Source organism: Pseudorasbora parva, chromosome 7 (assembly GCF_024679245.1).
Source record: "Pseudorasbora parva isolate DD20220531a chromosome 7, ASM2467924v1, whole genome shotgun sequence".
Classification (NCBI taxonomy): domain Eukaryota; kingdom Metazoa; phylum Chordata; class Actinopteri; order Cypriniformes; family Gobionidae; genus Pseudorasbora; species Pseudorasbora parva.
Window position 1 is genome coordinate 34,240,438 of NC_090178.1, and position 25,848 is coordinate 34,266,285.

The following is a 25,848-nucleotide window of genomic DNA, read 5'->3' on the forward strand; positions in this document are numbered from 1 at the left end:
CATTGATCCGAACAGTTTCTGTTCGGGGATAATTACTCCTCTATGGAGCGATGCCAGACCGACCTGCCCGTCCTAAAAAAATTGTGGGCGGGGCTAAGTTCGGCTGGCATCCAGGCTAGGTATAGGGGGCAGTATTTCAGTTTCAGCCATGGAGAGGTAGGCTACTCTACATCAGTGCCTTAAAGCATCTAAACTGTACAAAGAAATAACAGAGGCACTGCACCTTAATGTTAAGAGATAATTAAAGCCTAGTTCAGACTGCATGATTTTCAAACTCGTCGGGTCACTGCTCTATTCACACTGCATGACTATCTGGGGTATCATTCAGTCACTGCTGTGTTCACACTGCACGATGGTTTGAAGACAGGAGTTCGCACTGCATGACTGAACAAGAGGAAGAATCGCCGATAACTCTCTCTCTCTCCGGTGCACAATCTATGTTTCCCAACTACACTTGCGATGTGACAAGTAAACAACGCGAGATCACACGTGTGTCAGACCGGAGTTCTCGCACGAGACTTGGAATTGTTATTAAAAATGATAAACAGCACAAAGTTTGCTTCAAATTGTATGTGCGCTGATTTGTGGAGAAAAAGAAAAAAGATTATGGTGGAAGAAATTGTTGGAGAGACAGAGGGAGCCAGGATTGTGTTCTGCAAAGACAGTTGAGGTAAATAAACAATTTTGTAATGTGCTGTGGCTGGATGTGCAAATGTTTGGCCTTTGTTTCTGTTTGATAGAATTGTAAATATATCTATTAAAATACTGAAATTCTGCTCTATAACTCCTCCCTGAACCTCCTGCTGCCCTGTATCTCACTCTCTCATTGGCTGTCGGTGTAATTTTCAGTCAGAACGCTGTTCACACAGCAGGAGTTTGAATCGCCAACAGGTCCAGATATTTAGCATGCCAAATATCTCACCGGCGTCTGCGATTCTCTCTGATCGCGTCTTTGATTATTCACACTGCGTGATTGTCACTCGCGTGCACGAGATTTCAAAACCACTGCGATTTCACAACCTGTTGGCGACTCAAAATCGGGCAGTGTGAACTAGGCTGAAGTGTTCATTGTGATTTTAGACTTGTGATTAAAAGTGTTTACATTTTAATTATTTGAGTGTTTTCCATGGTTGCATTGACATTTATGCCTTTGTAACTGAGGTGATTATACTCAAAGGAAGGTTTAGTAAAAAATGTTTAAATGTAATATATTTTTCTCCTGGTCCTTTTTTTAAATAGTTCATTAAAAAATATCGATATGAAACACTTATCATGATACAGTTTTCAGCCATATCGCCCAGCCCTGCTTGGGAGTGGTTTTTGAGGCCAACTGTATTCCATTCATCATCCTGAAATTGAAAATGTTCAGGAAAAACATTACATTGCAAGTATTTTGTAAAACATTTGCAACTGCAAATTAGAAGCCCTAGAATTAGTTGTCATCTGTTACATAAGGATTACTGAACAGTAGAAAATGCAAAGTATTAACATTTCAGAATAAGTGTAAATAAAGCTCTGTAAAAACATGCTTTTTTTGTGCACCATCGGATAACCAAAAGTTGTATGCCACCTTGTATGACGTATTTCCTGCATTTAGCCCACGTGTTCAAGTAGACAAGTGTAAATATTGCAAGTGTCAGTATTGGGACCGGCCAATTTCCAAAATACATTTGTAAACAGATGATTACAGCATTTCTTTAGATTTGCATCAAGACACGTTTGTAAACCTGTCACCGAAACGTAAAGGTATTCATGCAGTTTCCCCCCTAAGGGTGGTTTTCAAAATACTATTTAGTTTTATGGTCTTTTTTTTGTGTAAAGCTATGATTCATGTACGTTAAGGGTACACATGTTTTACATGTATTTGCAATTTAATAAATGTTTGTGTTTAATGACAGTTTATTATAATTTGAGTTAATTTGTCCCTTTCAGAGTTACTGATATCCAAGCATCATACTTGGAGGATGGACAGTTTTCACTCATGCATTCCCAGGGGTCAGACGGAAGCAGGGAAAAATTTGTTCTCAGCCTCAAAGAAGAATTGTAAGTGTTCAGCAATTAGGGATGGGCATTTCAAGCAAAAATAATAATCGATGATCGTTAGGAATTATTTGATCATTATTTGAAAATTGCAACTCCTCCCCCACATGCACAAAGATATACGTGTGTGTATGTGTATATTTTATATATTAAAAAAAATATCATTTGTGCCAGAAAGTGGATGCAGGCTAATTTTAAGTACTAATTGTGATAGACTGAATTTTTTTCTTGTCAAAAAATAAATAAAATCTGCAAATATTTGCCATTTTTAAGATTTTTGGCCTTGACTGAAGGCTGTGTCTTTCAGAATTGACAGCACTGCTAGTTTCCCGTTCAGTCTGCAAATAACCTTATAAACTTATTAAAGGGTACATAACACAGTTTCTGCCAATCTCCTGTTAATCTTGAGTACCTAAAGAGTCTTTAGTTTTGTAAAGATTTATAAAAGATAGATGCGCTGTACAGTTTCTTTACGAAAACTGCCAAGCTTGTTCGTTCAGTGGCGCTAAAGAGTCACAAACACACACAAAACATTGCATTATCCTCATTATAACTACAAAATTATTTACTGGGTTGCGTGAGAACTATGAGGGGTGGCAACACTGAAGCAAGCATCCTTGCATTTTTGTTGTGGACTCAAGTAATGGTCTGTTGTGTGATAGATTATTCCTGAACCGGATAGCTGGGCTGCATGGAAACTTAGTGTTTACAATTTCATATCAATATTCATTTACAAAGCATGACAAACAATACAGATTATTTTCAGCATTACAATAAGTGTCACGTTTAAACGCACTAGGCCTACATTTTAACTATTTATTCTATGAATCACTTTATATTTACTTTATATTTATTATATATTGCGTTGCTCATGCAAGTGGCAAAACATTTAAACTAGGCCTATGTTAAAATCAAAAATTTGCGTTAACTTACAATAGACAGATATTCTAGTCTTTAATTTTTAAATCTTTTAAGAAATCCTAAATAACTTTGTTTCTCCACCTTCAAGAAAGGACAAGCTTTTGGACGAGCTCCATTATGTTTCCCTATTTACCTAAATGTGTCTTTTTCCTTGCTTAACCCGAGGCAAAAAGTAATTGAAACAGATTAGACTTTAAATTATTTGCATCTGTGGTGAAATAACCAGATTTTCACTTGAATGCATGTTTATTTTAATGCAAAGAACCTTCTGTCACTTTAATTCAGCACAGCAAAAAATAGACTCGGTGCAGAAACGATCGACGTGCTGCTGCAGACGCACCGCTCCTGGAAAGCACTGCCGGACCGCATCCGTGTGCAGTGTGAAAGCTGTAATCTGTTAACATTGGGACGGAATATAAAACAGGCCATCTATTTGTGATCAAACTATTTGCGTTGCAGATCTAAGCAGTTCATAGGAGTCATTTGTTGGACTACTACACAATAATAGAAAGACGTGTTTTCTTGCTATTTCATCACATTTGAAGCGTATAAATCGGTACACGTAAATCGGTAGAATAAACTATATTTTATACATTGGGAATTTGGGATACACTGCTGGTGTGGCAGACGGGGTGACAATGGTCTTTCTTAGGGTGGCAGTTGCTGCCCCTCTAGAGTCTAAATAAGTCAGAATGCATGACATGGCATTAGACACCCCTTTAAAACATATTTTTTTGTGCAAAATGGTTTCATTTGACATTATTTTACAACGCGGTTTCATTTATCTTCTTTAAGTTGGATTATTTATATAGGACTAATGATATTATTAAAAATGTATCTGCAATCAATCAGTTGTGAAACACTGAATACATTTGTTTTTTTTCTTTTATTTTATAGAGACAATGTAGATGACTTTATTCCTGTGAATCGGTTCTCTGACCTGCTGGTAAATGTTAATTTGGATGAAATGGAATCTGCTTCTGTTTCCAAAACATCACCAGGAAGAATGGCTCTTATGTCAAGTTCTGTTCCTCTTCGCACTACAGGTAGGTAATCTGCTGTTTTCTTTTTAGTTAATAAAGACTTGCTGTCTTAAATTTAATGGCAGGGCTACTAATGTCTAATTGATGATGCATGATGGACAAATTATGTGCAGAATAGTGGAGTTTGGGTAACTTGTGTAAGCCAAGCCTGCAGTCTCCCTCTCATTTACTGAAGCTTTCGCGCCTTGATCGCCCCCCGGTGACCGGTCCCAGTATAGCCGCCCCTCTGTGTTTTCTAATGGACGCGAGGCAAACTAAATAATAAAATTACACTTCAAAAAAATTTCCCCAAAGTTAGTTTATGTCACTGAAGGCAGTTATCATCACGATGATTTAATTTCAAGTGTTCGTTTTAAAAATAAGTTTACTTTGAGTTAGTTATTTGATGCTATAAAAACGGGGGGTGTGACGTCATGATTGACAGCTGAGACTGACGGCTTCTCTGAGTGAAGTTGTCACTGAGGCACTAATGGACTTTTTTCGAAATTTTTGGGAGCAGATTAGAGCTTTAGCTTTAATTTCTACATTCTCATAACTGTTTATTTCACACCAACATAATTAATTGTTCTGCATCTGCGAGAGTGTGGGCGGGCTTTTGATATCGCAGCTGTACTTCCTGCTCTACTTCCTGCGCTCTACTGCGCAACTCCGGTCCCGAAATCGCTACTCCGCAGACTCGGTCCCAAGATGTCCGCGCCGTGCACCCCCGCCTGAAAGCTTCAAATCTGCCAAGCGGAAACGGATGATGTCGAGTCGTCCATATTTTTTTACGGTCTATGGTGTAAGCTGAGAAAAGCATACTATATTTTCTTTTTCTTTTTTCTCTCTCATTAGACCTCTCAACTGGTCTACTGTCATTTTCTCATATTGGAGAAAAAGAAACAATGGCAGCTCAGGTACCCTTTTTTGGTTTTTACTTATGCTTATCTTTTGCATGATTTTACTTAAAGTGGTGGATAATCAAGTAACCTTAATTGCTTCAGTCCAGTGAGTTTATCTTGAACTATAATATTAATACTTGCATTTATTTTATAAAAGCAGAAAGACTCCGCACCACTGCCTGAATGAGAAAATGTTCAGCATTATACTAAAAGGCAATTATGCTAAAAATGATCAACTATAAATTAGATCACAGAAGCCATGTAGTGGATTGCACACAACAGGTTTTTTAACAAAGTTTTGATCTTGTTGTAAATTCCGAGGCATTTGTGTATTATATATGATACATCAGGCTTTGTAGAGTTAGCTTTCTTCTGTTTCTTCTTAGACCACAGTGCTCCCGGTGATGATGGAGGAAGAGGAGGAATCTGCTAGTGAAGGGACAGAAAGTGGAAGGTGCAGTGGCAGCATCGCCAGCTTCCTGGCCAATGAGAAACTGATGTCTCTGGACAGCATGGACAGTGATATTACTGGTTGGTTAAACATTTCAGTTCAATGTTCAAACAAGCTCTGAAGGACCAAGATACAGGGTTTCCACGCTGCTTGAAAGTACTTGAATTTCGGATGCATGGATTCAAGGACTGGAAAGTATTTAAATCAAGCCCTTGCAAGGACTTATGTTTGTTTTCAAGCATGCAATACTTTTTGTTTTGTCAGTAACATGGTGCTATTACAAAAATTGGCTTGTATGCGCTGCCAAAGCCAGAACAAAACAACGCTACTGATTGGGCAGGAAGCAATTGGGCAGATGGATTGTGATCACATGTAGGCAGCTGCTTAATGAGTACATAATGTGGAGCTTTTTAACTAGCTTAGTGCAAATTCAGTGTTGAGCTACATAAAAACTGGTGTATCAAAGTTCCAACGAATAACGCTTTATAAAGTAGTGTTTATAAGCTCAACACTCATTTGTTTACAGAGGTTACTGGGGAAACCAATATATAAGCACCATCTACTGTCAAAGTGTGAAATTACATTTCCAGCACATCAGTTGGTTGTTCAGACCATAGACTGTAAAATAAACATGGACGTGGAGTCTGTGAGTGTGACGTCCCCCGTAGGATTCGGAAGAGCAGTTTTGAAGCGTAAAGTAGGTTTGATCTGGCTGTTGCCATCTTGCCAGCCCGTCACACCTAAATAACAAAATGAGCAAAGAGAGAGGACGTGGGCCGAGCTGAGGTGGCGGATAAATGGCTATCCATTGAACTATGTTAACTGATGGAGTGATGAGAAGCTTTTAAGAAATGTAGACTAGGGTATCTATAATAAAAAGTATAATCATATTTAGGGCCCAAGCCCTGAAAGGGCGCAGAGCCCTATTGTTCTTCTAAGGATTATTTTTTGTTATTATTATTTATTATTTTTTTACGCGACTATTTGGGCATTTTTGGGGCCCTTCCCATGCTCGAAAACTCTTGAAACTTTGCACACGCATCAGAATGCGCGGCCATCAGGGCCGGGCTAAGGCTGGGACCCGGGCGTGGCAGGGGGGCTCGACAGCGCCCCCTAAAGTGGGGTCTGAAAACGTGGTCTATAAATCAAACACACTTTCACGTACATATATGAAACTCGGTACACATATAGAGCTCATCGGGCCAAACAACTTTCGTGCTCTAAGTTATGTGTCAGCCCAACAGGAAGTGAGCTATTATGGGTTGTTCGGAAAACGCACGCTCTGGAATTTGCGATACTCCTCCTAGACAATTCACCCGATCAGCACCAAACTCGGTCAGCATGAAGTCAAGACACTGAGGATGCTAAATTGCGAGCAACTTTTTGATATCTCAAACGGTTAGGCCGTGGCGAAGAGACGAATTTATGGCGAGAAAAGGGAAACAGGAAGTTTGTTATAACTTTTGCATACATTAATTCATTTTGATGAAACTTCAGCTGTGTGTTCGTTGTAAGTGGCCGATCACATGGATATGACTTTTGTGAGTCAAAGTTATAGCGCCACCAGCTGGCAGCAGGAAGTGTCACTTTTGTCCAAAGTGGGGGGTTAGTTTTATCTACATTCACCAAACTCGGTATATATATTGTACATTTCGAGCCGGACAACTTTCTCATTTACAGTCATTAGCTCTGACCAACAGGAAGTCAGATAATTTGGTTGGAAGATAACAAGAAGTCGAAAGCGAGCTCTGAGTTTTTACCTTCTCCTCAAAAGCGATTCATTCAATCTCCTCCAAACTCGGACAACATGAAGTAAATATACAGAAGATGCTAAAATGCGAACGGTTATTGGATATCTCAAACGGTGTTCCCTTAGCAAAAGCCTAAAAAACACAAAATAGGGACACACATGCCTGGTTCATAAATAAGGCTATACTCCCACCTGCTGGTTATTCTATATATCACACTGTTGTTTTTTTTGTTGTTTTTCAACACTTATGCTCTCACTTAAATGACCAGTAGAGGGCAATATTGTATAAGCTTTCAAGCAAAAAAACTTGCCTCTGTGTGTGTGTGAATGGTTTTCTAGGCTGGTGGGGACTTAAACCTGAATGCACACAGACTCATGGGGACTTCCCAATGGGTACAAAAGCTTATAAATCAGACAGAATGAGTTACTTTGAAGAAAGTTTTGTGTGATGGGTAGGTTTTGGGGCAGGGGCAGTGTAGGATGACAGAATATGGTTTGTACAGCATAAAAACCATTACGTCTATGAGTCCCCAGAAAGATAGTGAACCAGACCTGACTGTGTGTGTATGTGTGTGTGCTTGTGGGTGGGTGTGTGTGTTGTGGATGGGGGATGGTGGATGGGCTTAACTGATAAGAGTTGCCTGCAGCATACTTCAGCATTACTACTGTGTGTGTGTGTGCGTGTGTGTGTGTGTTCTTTTTGCTAGCCTGGTGGGGACTTCAACCTGAATGCACACAGACTCATGGGGACACGTGTCACTGATTTCTACAGTGTGTGTGTGTGTGTGTGTGTGTGTGTGTGTGTGTGTGTGTGTGTGTGTGTGTGTGTGTGTCAGCCACTCTTCTGTCTAAAAAGATTACCTCTCAATGCTGTGCTTTGGCCTGCATTAAAGGATAAAACATTTTGTTCTGGGTTTGAATAAAAAAATCAATGTTTAAAACCAGTTTATTTGTAGGGCATTGACAATATTGTTTTATATAATTAGTTAAATAATTGTGTTAATACAAATAATTATTAATAAAAAAACATAAATATAAAAAAACATTACTAACAAAAGAAAAAAACACATTTAATTGTCTTAAAAAAAAGTAGATTAATGCCTTTTGTTTAAATATAAATATAGAATAACTAAATATAGAATAACCAGAAGGTGGAAGTGTAGCCTTATTCAGTAACCAGGTTGGATATGTCCTAGGGAACACTGTTTTGAAGATAAAACTATTGTTGTTATTGCCCCTTCCCCCTCCCTCTCTCAGGATCACTCTCTGTGTGTGTGTGTGTGTGTGTGTGTGTGTGTGTGTGGAGGGGGTCTCTCTCACTCTCTGTGTGTGTGTGTGTGTGTGTGTGTGTGTGTGTGTGTGTGTGTGTGTGTGTGTGTGTGTGTGTGTGTGTGTGGAGGGGGTCTCTCTCACTCTGTGTGTGTCGCCTTGTCTCTTGTTTTTTCATAATTTAACCCTTTTATATCATAATTGCTATCAGCAATATCTATCACTTTATTGTGAAAAATAAGTTTAAAAAAATGTATTATATATATATATATAAATACTGGTCTTCTGAACTTACAATATTTTGAGCTGCAAAAAATACATTTGCACATAATTGAAAGTGATATCCTAATACTTTTAATTGTTTTCTTTAACATTGGCTTTAAAGAAGGTCATGTGCTGTGTTTGCAAAGATCATGTATGACACCTCTTTAAACTAATTATTTATTGATATAATTCAAATGGATTAAAAAATTAAATTTCACATGATCTTATAAAAGTGGCTGTTTATTATAAACTTCCATAAATTATATGCACGCATATTACTCTTACCTGACACTGATATTAAAATCATTGTTACGGTCTCTGTGATTTGGCTTAATTTATTTTTAAGAGAAGTGTAAGGATAATACAACTTCAGCATTTGGACAGTATTCTGCACTCATTTTGAAATTGACATTTGACATCATCTGACATAAAATTAAAGGGGGGGTGAAACACTCAGTTTCAGTCAGTGTCATGTCAATCTTGAGTACCTATAGAGTAGCATTGCATCCTGCATATCTCCGAAAAGTCTTTATTTTTTTTATAATTATATAAGAAAGATGCGCTGTTCCGAGTCTTTCCGAAAAAAGCCGAGCGGGTGGGGGCGTGTCGTGTGAGCGGAGCTAAATAATGACGTGTGCAGCAGCGCGCTGCAGTGAGGAAAGTGATTCGCTCTGTGAGGAAAGTGATTCGCTCAGTGAGGAAAGTGATTCGCCCGCCGCGTGAGGAAAGTGATTCGCTCTGTGAGGAAAGTGATTCGCTCTGTGAGGAAAGTGATTCGCTCTGTGAGGAAAGTGATTCGCCCGCCGCGTGAGGAAAGTGAGTCGCTCAGTGAGGAAAGTGATTCGCCCGCCGCGTGAGGAAAGTGATTCGCCCGCCGCGTGAGGAAAGTGATTCGCCCGCCGCGTGAGGAAATTGAGTCGCTCTGTGAGGAAAGTGATTCGCTCAGTGAGGAAAGTGATTCGCCTGCCGCGTGAGGAAAGTGAGTCGCTCTGTGAGGAAAGTGATTCGCCCGTCGCGTGAGGAAAGTGCTAATACAGATCGACCGCCGGCCTATCAGTGGGTAAGTCAGTAGCTACTGGTTATATCACCTGTCCAGCATCCTACAAGCCAGCGCTTTGATGGGCGTAGCCTGTTGCTTTCGCTCTCTCCCTCTCTCTCTCTCCCTCGCTCTCTCTCACGTGCTTCCGGTAGAATTGTCCGTAAGGCCCATACAAGGAAATTCCGCCCCCGTTAACGTCAAAGGGGACGCATGATCTCAAAAAACTTGCCGAAACTTATGACTAACCGGAAGTAGTATTTTTGACAAAGAAATACTCCCATCAAACGTCCACCTTAACCTTTGAAACTTTGTCTATGTTTAGTATGGGATTCCAAGTCTTTAACAGTGTAAAAAGATCAGTATGCATGAAACAGCATTTCACCCCCCCTTTAATGAATAAAATGTAATTGATCTCAGAGATGTGAGTGTTGTGGTTCCTGGTCATAGCAGCACCAGTTGCTGCAGTTAATGAGGTGAATTCAAATGACTTAGACAAAGTCCCATTATTTATTTTTTCCCATATTAAATGCCTATTGGCCTGCTGCGCACAGTTAAGCTGATGCCACCGGGGTGGCGGTGCCACCGGCTTGGGCCCGTCATCGCTGCTCGCAGCTTTAATTTAGATTAATATGTTTAATCTCACACATTTTTGATTCTTGCCTTTTTCTTAAAGGGGTACTTCAGCGCTGGGAAGATGAATCTGTATTTAAACTGGGTCATTAATGTAGTAGAAATGTGAAATTATTTTTTTAATTTGGTGCTTTCTAGACTGAGAAAAGACAGAAAATGTATTTTTGTCTCATGGGGATGAAAGACTACAATTCCCAGAATGCTTCGCTGCCCTGTGAGGCCATTCCCAAAGCCACCGCTACTGGATTACAGAGACCGAGTTCCTACAATTAAATACTGAACGTGTCTGTTCAATATAACGATCGAGTTGCCGCGTTTCACAGCAGACTCAGATTACATTTAACGTCATAAATGAGTTGATGAGCTCTTGTGATGAGAGCTGAGGTAATCGCGACCACATTCGCGGCATACATTCACAACACGTTTTCAGTTCATGCCTTTGGAAGCTTAACTTTCATAGAAATTAATTTGAGAAGTTACAACACTTACATTGCTTAGCATCCGTTTAAATTAATGCCTGTAGCTGAGCTGTGCTGTAAGTGTGATCTCCATTCCCCATGCACGAGTTGAAAACATGCGGAAATGGCTCCCTCTGCTGGCTGTAGTCTTTAGCCTCTGGGCAATCATTCCTCTCGTCACGCAAATATCGTCAATTTGCGTCACGAGAGGAATTTTTCCAGAAATAAAATGCATAAATCTCTCGTCTCAGGGGGATATAAGAGGGGGGAGCACGATCATTTGAATATACTCCAGGGTTTCTACTGATACAAAGCCATATGTTAATCGCTGAAGTAACCCTTTAAATGTCCTAGGCTGAAGTGTGACGGTTTTTATAAAACTTGTTTTTGTCAACTTTTTATCTCAACTGTAAAGTTAAGTCGTTTTTACAGTCATTTTATGGTTTAGGATGTTTCAATAAACACTGATCTCACCCTGTGTAGGTCTTAGAAAGATCTTAAAAGCCTTAATTTATTTTGAAAAAGGTTCCATGTGCAGGTGATTAATAAATAATTTTACATATTATTAAAGGGTTACTTCAGCGATTAGCATGTGGCTTTGGATCAGTAGAAACCCTGGAGTATATTCAAATGATTGTGCTTCAAATGATCTTCTGTCTTCTCTCAGTCTAGAAGGCACCAAATTCAAAAATCATTTCACATTTCTACTGCATTAATGACCCAGTTTAAATACAGATTCATCTTTCCAGCGCTGAAGTACCCCTTTAATGCCTAGCAATTAACTTGTCCAATCTTTTCATTTCATTTGTTACGTTAGTTGTCAAATGTCAACAAAGCTCAACTGCACTGTGTTGCCAAGTCCGCGTTTTTTTCCGCGGGTTGTTTTCCATGTCTGCGGGTTGAAACGTGTATTATGTGATATAGACCCATGAGTGTGAATTTTAGCAGGCGACCTTGCCAAAATACACACATTTTACCCCCAAACGCCTTTTTTTTCCCCCGGAGAACACCCCCAAGGAGCAACCCTGTCTACACGCGCACTGGAATAAACAATTTTTGCCTGTGTTGTAAAAGAATAAAAGAATTTCATGATACACTGAGTACTTACCCAACATGATCATCATTTTGTTTTTGAGAGAAATAGTGAAGGTGAATGCATATACGAACAAGCTCTCCGTTTAGGATTCGAACAAATATAATCTAAGCCCCTTTGATGACGTGCATGATTACGTTACTGTTGATCGTCTGTCCATCATTGTCTAAAGCCCGCCCTGATGATTTCATTGGTCCGGACAGTTTCTGTTCGGGGATAATTATTCCTCTATGGATCGAGTCCAGACCGAACCGCCCGACCTAAAAATGTTGTGGTCAGGGCTAAGTTCGGCTGGCATCCAGGCTAATAAAAGGTGCTTTAAAAAGTCCTTGAATCTGGTGTTCATAAAACAGTGGGAACCCTGAAGATAAAAACAAGGCAGGAACTTATTTTTACAGGTTTTTTCCTTTTCTTCGTCCATTAGATGATGACATTGATGTGAACCACCTCAATGATGAGGAACTGGAGCTGTATTTCAATAAGTTGATGCCACCTGCAATGCAAAGAGGCCATGTGGAAGGACAAGAAATCCCTGTGGTGAGTTCTCTTTTGCTGGTTGTTTATAAAAGCTTCAAAAAATACTTTTTTTGCTGTTAAAATAACACTATCTTTTCCTGTTGTAGGAGTTGCCTTCTAGTTCATCTCAACCAACCTCTACTGAACCAGAAAGGAACAGACACAGTTTGCATGATGACTATGACCAAGTAAAATTAAATCAAAATTTACCTAATTTACTTTCATGACGCATGCTTCTGGTATTGTTGCCAATGTTTGAAATATCCATATTATTTCAAAAACAAAATTAAGAATACAAATTATCAATATGTTCTAAATTTCCCTTCTGAAACTGTTCGACTAACATTTGCTCTTGCGGTGTCACATCACAGAGGGAATTTCACATGCCTGATGTACGGCTGGCAGCCACAGGTATGGATTCTTGTCCTGCAAGTGATGAAGAGGATACAGAGGACGAGCTAGAGGCTTTACAGAACCGAAGCAGAGCAAGATTCCTCCTACCCAGTATCTCCAGACAACCGGTTTGTTTTGGACTCTCTGTTCCTATTGTTATCTGTGATTTATTTAGGCCAGATTCAAGCACTACAAAAGGAATTTTGTAATGCAGTCTCAGTTCACTATCAAATATTTCTTCATGATCAGGTTGGTGAGAGCCACCGGCCTCATTTTCGACCAGGGTTGGAAGGAGGGAGCTCTGATGATGAGTTGCAGACTGCAGGGAGGAATACTGACACCAGGACAGGCATTGAGCTTCGCTGCTCAGCAGAGGGACAGGTCATCAACTCGCCTATTACAGGTAAAGGGCTGTGTATTTAATAAAAGCTATGTTTATTAAATAAAATCACAGAAAGTTCCTCACTGTGTTTCTCTGTGGTGTCAGGTGATGGAGGAGGAGGAGATGGGAGTAGTGGGAGTGATGAGGAAGGAACTGGAGGCGTGTCTTCCATTCCTTTGCCTCCCACCACAGTCCAGAGCACTTATGATGTGCTACGTGGTCTGGGCATCGTGGGCGGAAGCGGAGAGACCGGAGATGATCAGCTCCAGTCTTTGCTAAGCAGATCGGGCATGATTATGCATGGCCAGGTAAAGTTAGTTGCATGGAAGCAATTAATAATTATCAATGTAAAATTGTATGCTTTTAAACAAAAGGAAAATGCCATTTAGTTTTGAGGAAGTTACTTTAGATCTGTGTCTTTCTAAGCTTCCCATTTTAAAAGTTACACTTAGCTAGGGCTGCAGCTATCAATTCTTTTAGTAATCGAGTATTGTACTAATTATTCCACGATTAATCGGGTAATCAGATTTTACTTTTTTCCTTTTTTTAAAGAGAACCACTAAATATATGAGAGAATTTAATCCAATTAAAATTAACTACTTGGTTGTTTTCTTTTTATAAAAAATAAATACAATTATTGCTGAAATTGCATACATTAATATCTGTGAAAACTAAACCAATTTAGTGCATTCAATTGCCATATTATATAAAAATATATTTCAAATTACTTTAAAAGGTGAGCAATACAACCAATACATTAAAATAATAATAATACATTTGATTTATAATGCACTTTATATTAAACAAAATCTCAGTGCTAATGAATTGAAAACAATCAACAACAATAAACAAAAAAGTAAATTAAATAAATAAAACTGAAAAATTAAGAAGTAACAGATCAATTAAAAGCTCTGCTAAAAAGGTGGGTTTTAAGACCACGCTTAAAAGCATCTACAGTCTGTGGAGTCCGCAGGTGGTCAGGGGGAGCATTCCACAGACTGGGGGCTGCTGAGCAGAAGGCCCGATCTCCCATAGTACGGAGATTGGTTGAGGGAGTTCCAAGAAGATACAGAGAAACAGAGCGGAGGTTATGAGCGGCTGTTTGGGTGGTGAGGAGTTCCTTGAGATGGGTAGGAGCATCACCATGGATGCACTGGTGGGTAAGGAGGGAGATCTTATACTCGATCCTGAGCGAGACAGGAAGCCAGTGGAGTGATTGTAGAATGGGGTGATATGGTCGTATTTGCGCGCACTCATGAGGATCCTAGCAGTGCTGTTCTGAATACACTGCAGCCTCTGGAGATTTTTGCTAGGGATGCCGTTAAGGAGCCCATTGCAGTAGTCCAGCCTGGAGGAGACAAGAGCGTGGACAAGCTTCTCCGCATCAGCCAATGTTAGAAAGTGACAAAGTTTGGCAATGTTTCTGGGGTGGAAGAAGGAGGTCTTACACATGTTTGATGTGAGCTTCAAAAGTAAGCTGCGATTCCATTCTGACCCCCAGATTGGTGACTGATGTAGAAAGTGGAATGACCTGATCAGAGAAAGCAATGCTGGTGTTAAAAGATTTACGGACCTGAAGTGGAGTGCCGACTAGGATAGCTTCAGTCTTGGAGCTGTTTAGCTGCAGAAAGTTTAGCTTCATCCACGCCTTTATCTCATCCAGGCAAGTGATCAAAGTGGATGGTGTGACATCAGCAGAGGGAGATGAACTTGTCCTGAGGTAAAGTGGAGTGTCATCAGCATAGCAGTGAAAAGAAATCCCATGCCGGCTGATGAGACGGCCAAGGGGTAGCATGTGGAGTATGAACAGGGTGGGGCCGAGCACTGAGCCTTGAGGGACACTACAGGTGACATCGTGGGACAGGGATGTAGCTTCTCCCAACGCAATATATTCAGTTCTCCCAGTGAGATAAGAGAACCAGTTGTGGACCAAGTCAGAGAGACCGATGGTGGAATGTAAACGGTGAAGGAGGACGTTAATGATCAACAGAAATAATTAAAGTAAAAAATAACTATTAAAATAATAGTAATATAAGTAACAATAATACCTAAACAATGCATTTTTGTTGTGCAACTTAATTTTCAAGCTTCAGCTCAGCCATGACAAGCCTTTACTGTCTTCTGGAGGCTTTGTGGCTTTTGTTAGAATAAAAAAATATCGGACAGGAAGGAAACTTGGAATAAGAACAATAAAGAGTAGAGATGGGCATACTAGAGATGCGCGGATCAGCTCTAACGTCACCGAATCCGCTTATAAAAACAAACCATCCTCCCGAACGTGATTTTCTCTGATTTAGATCTTCACCCGATCATCACATTACAATTATTCAAATTCTCAGTGTTAAGCACAATGCTTTTGTCACATATTGGCTACCCTGAAGTCGGTTGCTTTAAAAAATTGCATTTCTTATATAACCTAAAACAGGGTCAACAACCTATACAGCACACGGAGGAGTTACTGCTGGAACGTGAATTAGACAACTGAAGATCTTAGTGTGACATGGCTCACACTCACAGCAAGGATCATGTTCAGTTATGTTACAAGGAACAATCGTAAAGGACTGTTATAAATCGCACAGTGTGCACCAGGTTTAATCATTGCATTGACACACTCTTGCTAATAGAAACTGATGCTCTTCACAGCACACTCATGGGAGCAATTTAAAGCAGCCAACTATCATCGGCTATCAGTACTGCAGAATGCCATGTACCTTCACATTAAATTGATCAAATAAAACGATTGTTAAATGCTCAAAGATTAATTTTGGTGGCTGACAACATATTTTCAATACCTTTTTCCATTTTCTTTTTAGGCTATTTATTTTATTTTTGTATGTCATGGCATAATTATTCAAATCATAGAACAATTTCATTATTTACATGTATTTTCTTTTCTTATGGATCTTTTTAGATGGGTGACCGTGTTGGTCCAGTTGGCACAGGGGAGGCTGGTCATACTGCTATGGCATCTGGACCTGCCAATCGATGCCCAGTCAATTGGAGCGTGAGTCTGGACCGACAGGAGGCTCTTGTAAGTCTTTGTCTGGTTCCTTTTGCTGCAGCAAACATTATTGATACCCTTAACACTTTCTCCTTAACAGGATGCAATGGATAACCCAGCTGAAGGTCACCTGGACTCCATATATCTGAGGACATGTGCTGGTCACAACCCTCAGGACATTTCTGCCTCAGTCAGCCCCTTCCTTCAGGGCACCCAGAGCAGTTTCCACCTCTCTCAGGTTCTTCAGGAATCCCATAATAAAACCGAGCAAGGGGTCGGCCTAGACCACACTTTGGATCTCGGTGCCCTGGGCCTACGTGGTGGCCCTTGTGGGGATTCTCCAGGACTCAATAAGGAGCAGAGCACCAACAGTAAAGATGATCAAGCTGAAGAGTCTCTGGATGCTAGGTACCTTTCTCAGAGCTTTAATGAGAATCATGAGGAACATAATGATATTTGGAATCACCAACCAGATAATGTGGAGCTTGAGTTTCAGCAAGGTAACAAGCTTTTACTTCCATTTTTAATATGATGTCAATGGTTTCTATAACATTTATTTTTTAAGAAACAATATTCATAGATCCATAAATGTTCAATATATCCTCAGGGGAAAATGCCACTCATAGCGTGGTCTACCAGAATGAAGAGGGAAAGTGGGTCACTGATTTGGCCTATTACTCTTCCTTTGAGAAGGAAATGGAGGCTAATATGCCTGAGGAAATTGCTGTGCAGTTCCAGTCTGAAGATTTTCTTGGTGGAAGTAAGTGAAATGCAGTGATGCTCTCATCCTTAACTCTTTCCCTGCCAGCATTTAAAAAAAAAAAAAAAGTTTTTGACCAGGGTCAGGGTTTTTGACCATTTTCACCAAAATGTAATAGCCCGTAGAATATTTTGTTTTATGAATATCTGAGCATGCAATGTATCAAAAAAAGAGCTGATCCATTTAAACCAAAACAAGTTTTATTCTCGCTTCATGCATTCCTTTTTCATCAACACTTGAAAATTGGTAAGTTTAATAAAAAAAAGCAACATTTTGAACAAAAAGCTGAGAAAATCATATTTTTTGTCAAAGTGCATACGGATCAGATTCAGAACGATTATTAAACACAGATGGACTACATTGAGTCCACCAAAATCCCTAATGCTTGCACAGTCCTGTAGCTCGTCCTGGGTTGACATTTTATTCAGTAGCATTAGATAGTTTTGATTTATATGATGTTTAAAGGGGTGATGAATTGAGACATCAACTTTCCTTTGAGCCTTTGATATATAAAATGTCATGATAATATAAGAATATCCTGTAAGTTTCAGAGCTGAAAACGTCCTTGTTAGTAAAAAGAAAAGCTTTTCCACAAGCACCAACTTGTGGAGCTAAACTAATCACGTTACCAAGCATTAAACACGCCGAAGATGGCAAGATAATCGTTTGTAAACAAGACACAGGTCAACACTGGATGTGCAGACATATTGAGATTAAAACACAATGCTGTGCCTTTTATATTGGATACAACAGGAATGGTGCAGCACACTTATGTGAGTAAGTGTTTTTTTAAAATAAGTAATAGTATTGTATTGTTACAGAACGTATTGATTATGCGTGCATGTCTACAGAAAATACCTTAGCACGCTGTCACAGGCTGAAGTATTTTTGTTGGAACATTGCAATTCTGGATCAGAACAGGTCAGATCGGATATGTTATGGGCTCGCAAAGCCCAACGTCTCAGGGCTGTGTGTTTTCCAGACGGGCTACCTAAATGTAACCACGTTGGCTGGCCGATGAATCTTAAATAGTGAAATAACATAAATGTCTTGATCTGCGTTGTTAAAGGGCTCATATAATGGAACATGCACTTTTACAAGCTGATTGTATGGACATGTGTGTTGGCGGTGCCTGTACACAACCATCCTATAATGATAAAAATCCATCCAGTGTTTTTTTTTATTTTTTTATCTCCTTATGTTTTCCCCTGGATCAATTCATGCTGTGGACACCCCTCCCACGATTGTTGATTGACAGCTGCGTTTCAATGCACCTGCCCTGAGCGAGCTATCATCATAGTCCGCCATTGTTGATACGCTGGAGCAGAATAGCGTCTAAGTTCTGTTCTTGGGTGTAATAATGAACACGGCAGTCATTCTGATGTTCCCAAATCTGAACCGCTGAAGACGCAGTAGCTGAGTTTCGTTTTCAAAAGAAATATTCCCCCCCAAACGATGTCAATGCTTTTGCATGAACCGCGAAGCATTTCCCACCAGACTGCTTCATATATGAGGGTCAGTATAAAGTAGGTTTGTCTAAGAAGCTGCTCCTGAATAAAGGATCAGTGCCAACCAGGGATGGAAATTAACTTAAAGGGTTACTTCAGTGATTAACATATGGCTTTGTATCAGTAGAAACCCTTGAGTATATTCAAATGATTGTGCTCCCCCCTCTTATATCCCCCTGAGACGAGAGATTTATGCATTTTATTTCTGGAAAAATTCCTCTCGTGACGCAAATTGACGATATTTGCGTGACGAGAGGAATGATTGCCCAGAGGCTAAAGACTACAGCCAGCAGAGGGAGCCATTTCTGCATGTTTTCAACTCGTGCATGGGGAATGGAGATCACACTTACAGCACAGCTCAGCTACAGGCATTAATTTAAACGGATGCTAAGCAATGTAAGTGTTTTAACTTCTCAAATTAATTTCTATGAAAGTAAAGCTTCCAAAGGCATGAACTGAAAACGCCTTGTGAATGTATGCCGCGAATGTGGTCGCCATTACCTCAGCTCTCATCACGAGAGCTCATCAATTCATTTATGACGTTAAATGTAATCTGAGTCTGCTGTGAAACTCACGCGGCAACTCGATCGTTCTATTGAACAGACACGTTCAGTATTTAATTGTAGGAACTCGGTCTCTGTAATCCAGTAGCGGTGGCTTTGGGAATGGCCTCACAGGGCAGCGAAGCATTCTGGGAATTGGAGTCTTTCATGCCCATGAGACAAAAATACATTTTCTGTCTTTTCTCAGTCTAGAAAGCACCAAATAAAAAAATAATTTCACATTTGTACTACATTAATGACCCAGTTTAAATACAGATTCATCTTCCCAGCGCTGAAGTACCCCTTTAATCTACCAGCCACTCAATGTTTTAAACAGCCACTTTCTTGTTTTTAACCGACAATGTGTAACTGCATGTGAAAAATTAATACTACAAGCTCTACAATACTTAAGTAGTTTTATTTAATCTCAAGTCTCAATGAAATACTGACATTTTTTCTTTCTCTTTTATACACACACAAACCATGAACTGATATACATTTCATTGGATGAGTAGGGCTCTGCGCTCTTTTTTTTGTTTTGTTGTTGTTGTTTTTTTTGTTGTTGTTTTTTTTAACCTGGATGTGGCATTTGGATGATTCATGGTCTTTTAAGTTTTAAGCTTCCAGTTTTAGGTTTTTAGTACCAACAATGAAACTATTAGTTTTGGCAAGATTTAGTAACTGTTCTGATTATTTGTTATTGTTCAGTCAAACTTTGAGACATACGACTTCATTAGTTAACATGTTAATTCATTATTACCAAACTGACAATGAAAAATACTTATAAAGAATTTATTACTCTAAGTAATGTTAATTTCTTAGTTAGTGTTTAATAACATTAAAATCAAAATAACTTTTTTAATGGACCTAAGATAAAACTAACAATGATCAGTATTTCTTAACTAACATTAACAAAAACATTATACTTTCTGTACCAAATTTAGCTATTGCTCAATCTTAGTTAATGCATTAAATAATGAGACATTATTTTAATGTGTAAGCCCCACCTGTTTTTCTTTATAGCCTAATTCTTTTGCAATTTAATCTGTTTGAAAATTGTACTTTTACAGCTCTGAAAAATATCAAGAGACCACTTAACATTGATTTCTCAATGAGGGGTCTCTTAATTTTTTTTCCAGAGCTATATATATTTTTGGTGCTTTGTATTATTGTATTTAAACATTCAGTCATTTTTGTTATTACAAAAATAGTTCTTAAAGCTGTTATGCTATGGCAACACTTTTTTTTGCAACTTATTTCAATATCGTGATAATATCGTATACCGTGATAAAACTTCATCAATTAATCGCAACATGAAAAATTGATATCGGCACATGCCTAGTTCCAACTATTCGTGTTCATGCTGCACTTCCAGAAGAAGTGAGTGTAATTTGAAATAGAGGTCGACCGATAGTGGATTTTACAGATAGCTAGGTTGGACCTCGCTTGCCGATAACCGATTTATCGACCGATAGTTTTTAAAAAGATACTAGATTAAAATATAATAATAATACAGAAAATAACAGGTAAAAAAGCGGTGCTGAACTTTATTACAAGAAATTGTAAAAAGTACTGAACCATGAAAATGTGTTAAATTTCATATGTAAATATTAAAATATTAAAATGAGTTCTAACAGAAAAAAATTCTACAGAAAATAATTAAAACATTAAAATATTACAAATAAATGTTTCTTTAGCTATAACCTAGAAAAATGTATGTAAATGTCAGGTAACAGACTGCAAATCCCATTTGTTAACAATGATGTATTTATTTAGCTAGCATCTTTACATGAACTAAATGCATTATGTAATGTACATTTTACAGCATGTATTAATTTTCGATCAATACAATTCTACCATAATCATTCATATTAGTTCATAGTGCATAAAAAAGGTTAACAGATAAAACTAACAAATAAAACTTCTACAGCATTTATTAACCTTAATGTTACAAATTGAATATTATTTTATTATATTAAGTGTTTTCATTTCATATAAATCCAAACAGTTTGCTTTTTTTGAACACAACGGTTTTCTAATCAAAATAACAACATATGTATTGATGTCTAATGCATTTATATTTCTGTTAGATGCATGATAGTTTCTCACATCAAAAAAAGTTTCTGTTACATCGTTTTAAATGCTTGAGGAAACCGTTGCTGCTAATATTAGCGTCCTGTCAGCCTCGACGACAAAGTACATACTGCTGTTCTTCCCCTGGTAAAGCATCTAGTCAACAAATCAATTACTTTATAATGATTTGGCAATTTCATACCGTTTCTCTGTTGGTGTTTTAAACGCGCATCAGATGTGTCGGCGCGCTCTGTGAAGTGTGTGCTGTGAAGTGCGTGCGGATAGTTTTTCATTTGGCCTCTAGAGGCCGCTCTCGCGCAATATAATGCCAGCAGACCCTTCTCAGAGCTCTCGTAGGCTACTGTGTAATGACAGCAGCCTTCTTAGCCACTCCCGCAACGGATGCAAACCGGAAAAACTATCGGTATTGATTGTTGCCGATAACTGATTGTTCCACCAATCAGCTATCGGTGCCGATTTAAACGGCAAATCCGATGAATCGGTCGACCTCTAGTTTGAAACGCTTGCAATCTTCGCAATGAATGTGGCTAAAGTTTACAGGGTAAGTTACATTAGGGCATGCTTTCTATGTATGATGTTCTGGATTTAATTCATAAAAATTATAAATAAAATAACAGTTATTACATTGCATGGATAACGTTATGCATTACTGACCAACCGAAATTAACAGAAAAAAAGTTTTTATTGGCATTAGCTTTAGCATCAATCTGTCAATGAACTAACATATAAATTGCATCAGTAAACACATAGCATTCCTATCTCACTACGCTACCATTATCCTGTTAGTACATACAGAGATAGATCAAAATGACATTACATTAACCAACCATTCAGAAACATCCTGTTCGAGCCTTAATTGTTGAATTTCGTTGGGGCTGTCATATTGTCCCGGGTCCGACTCTGGTTCAAATTGATACAGTTGCACAGATGTGTCCTTAGAGACTCCTGTTGCCATTCTTTCCCCTCCACTGTTGTCAAAGCAATGCTCCAGGTGTGTTGTGTCCAAGTGCCCCACAGAACAGAGGGGCGGGGTGAGAAAGGCTCATTAGCATTAGACTCATGCACTGAAATTGCTTGGTGAAATTGCTTGGTGTTTTCTTACAATACTAATGAGATTTTTTTTTTTATTAAAGTATATTACAAAGTTTTCATTTAGACACTAAAGAATCATATTTACTTTAATGTTCACTCTCTCTACTTGATATTTGAAGAGTGCGCACTCGCTTATGTGTGTGCCGTTCGTGCTTATATCCACCGATCAGACGGGCCAAGTTATAAATAAATAAATCAAACACGGGTGGATGAGAGAGAAATCATTGTTTGTTTGATAAATATGTTTGAGAGCCCTGTCAGATAATTATTTCGGTTGCCGCTTTCAAAACAATCCCTCCCTTGAACTGACAAGGGAGTTGAAGTGTATTAAATTTCATTTGGATTACATAATTAAAGTATTTGTTTGTGTAAATGTATATCAGGGATGCAAACAGCCTGCTTTTTGAGGCCCCCTGACGTTTTTTCACGTCAGTTTGGGTGACGTGTGACGTCTTGGTCCCAGCTCTTTTCAGGTCATTGACCAGCTCCTCCCATGTAGTTTTAAGACGTCATGGTTTGAAATCATGCATGGCACAGAAGGTTCCCCTGCTTAAACCAGCACATGTCCAGGCCCATCTTAAGTTTGCCAATGACCATTTGGATGATACAGAGGAGTCATGGGAGAAAGTCATGTCAGATGAGACCAAAATATAACTTTTTAGTCATAATTCCAGTATTTAGGAAGAAGAATGATGAGTACCATCCCAAGAACACCATCTCTACTGTGAAGCATGGGGGTGTTTTTCTGCACATGGGACAGGGCGACAACCTTTTGGGGAACAACCTCCTTCCCTCAGTTAGAGCATTGAAGATGGGTAGAGGCTGGGTCTTCCAACATGACAGTGACCCAAAGCACACAGCCAGGATAACCAAGGAGTGACTCTGTAAGAAGCATATTTGAATAGGGTTACATCATTGAATAGGGTTATATCAAGGTTCTCACGTGGCCTAGCCAGTCTCCAGACCTAAACCCAATAGAGAATCTTTGGAGGGAGCTCAAACTCAGTGACAGGCCAGAAACCTGACTGATCTAGAGAAGATCTGTGTGGAGGAGTGGGCCAAAATCCCTCCTGCAGTGTGTGCAAACCTGGTGAAAAAATACAGAAAACGTTTGACCTCTGTTACCTCTGTCAGTTCGTCTGTCAGTTGGCAGGCAGTTTTGGTCGCTTTATTAAAACTTGTTGCTGTGTGCAGTGTGTAAAGGAAAATAAAAATAGTTTTACCCTTCTGCTGACAGTGTCGTGCCCCTCCCAATCCATTCACACACATAGATGGTTCGACTATCAGTCGACCATAGAGAGATTCGACAATTCTGATTCGATTGTCTAAATCCTTAGTCGAGGACAGCCCTAAAATATATATATATATATATATATATATATATATATATATATATATATATATATATATATATATATATATATATATATATATATATATATATATATATATATATATATATAGTGTGTAAAATCTATTTAAATAGATTTTACACACTAATTGCAATATCGTATCGAATATCACATTATTTAACAAGATATCGCATTTTTCTTCAATATCGCACAGCCCTAGTGTGTGTGTATGTATATGTATGTATGTGTATATATATATATATATATATATGTATATATATATATATATATGTATATATATATATATGTATATATATATATATATATGTATATATATATATATATGTGTATATATATATGTGTATATATATATGTATATATATGTATATGCACAGCCCTAGTGTGTGTGTGTGTATATATATATATATATATATATATATATATATATATATATATATATATATATATATATATATATATATACATACATTGTTTTTTTTATATTTGTCTTATTAGTAGTAAATTGACTCATTTTAATGGGTGAGTTAATCCTTTAAATTAATTGTCATTGATTTCACAGCATATGTTGTCCTCCCTTAGGCCAGGCCATGGACAAGATAATTGAGGATCAGGAGGAGTTTGAAAAGGAGCACCGGTTTATGCAGGTATGAATGGTTCTCTTTTGGTTGAGTTTAGCCAAACTGTAACTAAAGTCGATTTTACACAAAGGCCCCATAGATGTGATTGAGGAACCAATAATTGTTTTTCTTGTGTTTTGGTAGGAAGAACAGATTCAAGCTGTTAATATGAGTGAAGTGCTGGGAGACACCTCTTGGAAAGCCCCAACAACGAGTAGCAACATCCTCTTGAGGGCCTCCCAGGTCTCCTCTGAACTAGAGGCTGGAAACCAAAGTTATCTGCGCATTTCACTGGGCGAGTTTTTTCAAAGGCGCTCTGAAGCTCTGGGGTGTCTTGGTAGCGCTGAAGAGGACCATGTTAAAAGGGTGAGGACTTTGTCCCAAAAACCTGCATGGGCAAGTGTCTTCTAAGACAACGTCCTAACTGGAATGTAACCTCAAAGACGAGTCATTTGGAATACACTGTATGCACTTAAAATGGCTCAGACCATGCAAACTGCACTAGCAACTTTGGCAAAACCCTTTCTGTAGATTACATGGTATGGAGCCAGCAACTCAAAAATGGGCTGGCTTCCTCGGGTATGCATGAACTTGATAATGTATATCTTTAATGCAATGTAAGTCAATTGTGCATCAGGGCTAAGTTTCCCAAAACCATAATTTTAAGTGGATCATACTTAAAATTATGTTAAGTTTAAGTGGATCATAAAACCATTGCCACCAACGATCAACTTAGTCACCTACGAACTTTGCTCAAGATGCTTTTGAGAAATGCTCAAAAGATGCTTTGCTAACAATAATTGCATCAAGAATTTGCTTGGAATACCTTAGAGTAGATTTGACCAGTCCTGCTTGTGGAGGGCCAACATCCTGAAGAGTTTAGCTCCAACCTTCTTGCATCAGAGGTGGGGAGTATACTATACAAGCTCTGGAAAAAATTAAGAGACCACTGCAAAATTATCAGTTTCTCTACTTATTGGTACAGTACAGGCCAAAAGTTTGGACACATTACGATTTGTAATGTTTTTGAAAGAATTTTCTTCTGCTCATCAAGCCTGAATTTTTTTATCAAAAATACTGAAAAAAATGTAATATTGTGATGTATTACGATTTAAAATAATTGGTTTTCAATTTATTATACTTATATAAAAATAAATAATCCTGGTGCAAATATTCACGCAGCTCGGATTTGTTAGATGGCTTGTGACAATCCATCTTCCTCATGATCACATTCCAGAGGTTTTCAATGGGGTTCCGGTCTGGAGATTGGGCTGGCCATGACAGGGTCTTGATCTGGCAAGTTTTCTTCCAGGACAACCATGGTTTGATTCATGCGTCCTTCACAAAGACAAATCTGCCCGATTCCAGCCTTGCTGAAGCACCCCCAGATCATCACCGATCCTCCACCAAATTTCACAGTGGGTGTGAGACACTGTGGCTTGTCTACTCCATCTAATCACCATTAGATGACCAGGTGTTGGACAAAGCTGAAAATTGGACTCAGCAGAGATGACCACCTTACTGCAGTCCTCTACAGTCCAATCCTTATGGTCTCTTGCAAACCTCAGCCTGGCTCTTTTTTGCTTCTCATTGATGATGAGCTTTTTTCTAGCTTTGCACGACTTCTGCCCTGCTCCTACGATCCTTTTTCGAACCATCCTCTCCGTGCAATTCACTCTAGCTGCCTTTTGCCATTCTTTTTGTAGGTCACTAATGTCATCCTACGCTTGT

At 38.8% G+C, this 25,848-nt stretch overlaps 1 protein-coding gene across 3 annotated transcripts in view; it reads left to right on the forward strand.

Annotated features, from left to right (window-relative positions):
* The window catches only part of cep192 (centrosomal protein 192), a 60,300-nt gene that overhangs the window by 7,035 nt on the left and 27,417 nt on the right, over positions 1 to 25,848 (forward strand). For all 3 annotated transcript variants that reach the window (XM_067449182.1, XM_067449183.1, XM_067449184.1), the window contains exons 3-16: positions 1,933 to 2,043; positions 3,859 to 4,007; positions 4,839 to 4,900; positions 5,272 to 5,416; positions 12,264 to 12,376; positions 12,463 to 12,543; positions 12,727 to 12,876; positions 12,998 to 13,151; positions 13,236 to 13,438; positions 16,042 to 16,161; positions 16,232 to 16,631; positions 16,739 to 16,891; positions 24,080 to 24,144; positions 24,262 to 24,483. In XM_067449182.1, the coding sequence (XP_067305283.1) occupies positions 1,933 to 2,043; positions 3,859 to 4,007; positions 4,839 to 4,900; positions 5,272 to 5,416; positions 12,264 to 12,376; positions 12,463 to 12,543; positions 12,727 to 12,876; positions 12,998 to 13,151; positions 13,236 to 13,438; positions 16,042 to 16,161; positions 16,232 to 16,631; positions 16,739 to 16,891; positions 24,080 to 24,144; positions 24,262 to 24,483 (2,128 nt within the window). The remainder of the gene's footprint in view (positions 1 to 1,932; positions 2,044 to 3,858; positions 4,008 to 4,838; positions 4,901 to 5,271; positions 5,417 to 12,263; positions 12,377 to 12,462; positions 12,544 to 12,726; positions 12,877 to 12,997; positions 13,152 to 13,235; positions 13,439 to 16,041; positions 16,162 to 16,231; positions 16,632 to 16,738; positions 16,892 to 24,079; positions 24,145 to 24,261; positions 24,484 to 25,848) is intronic.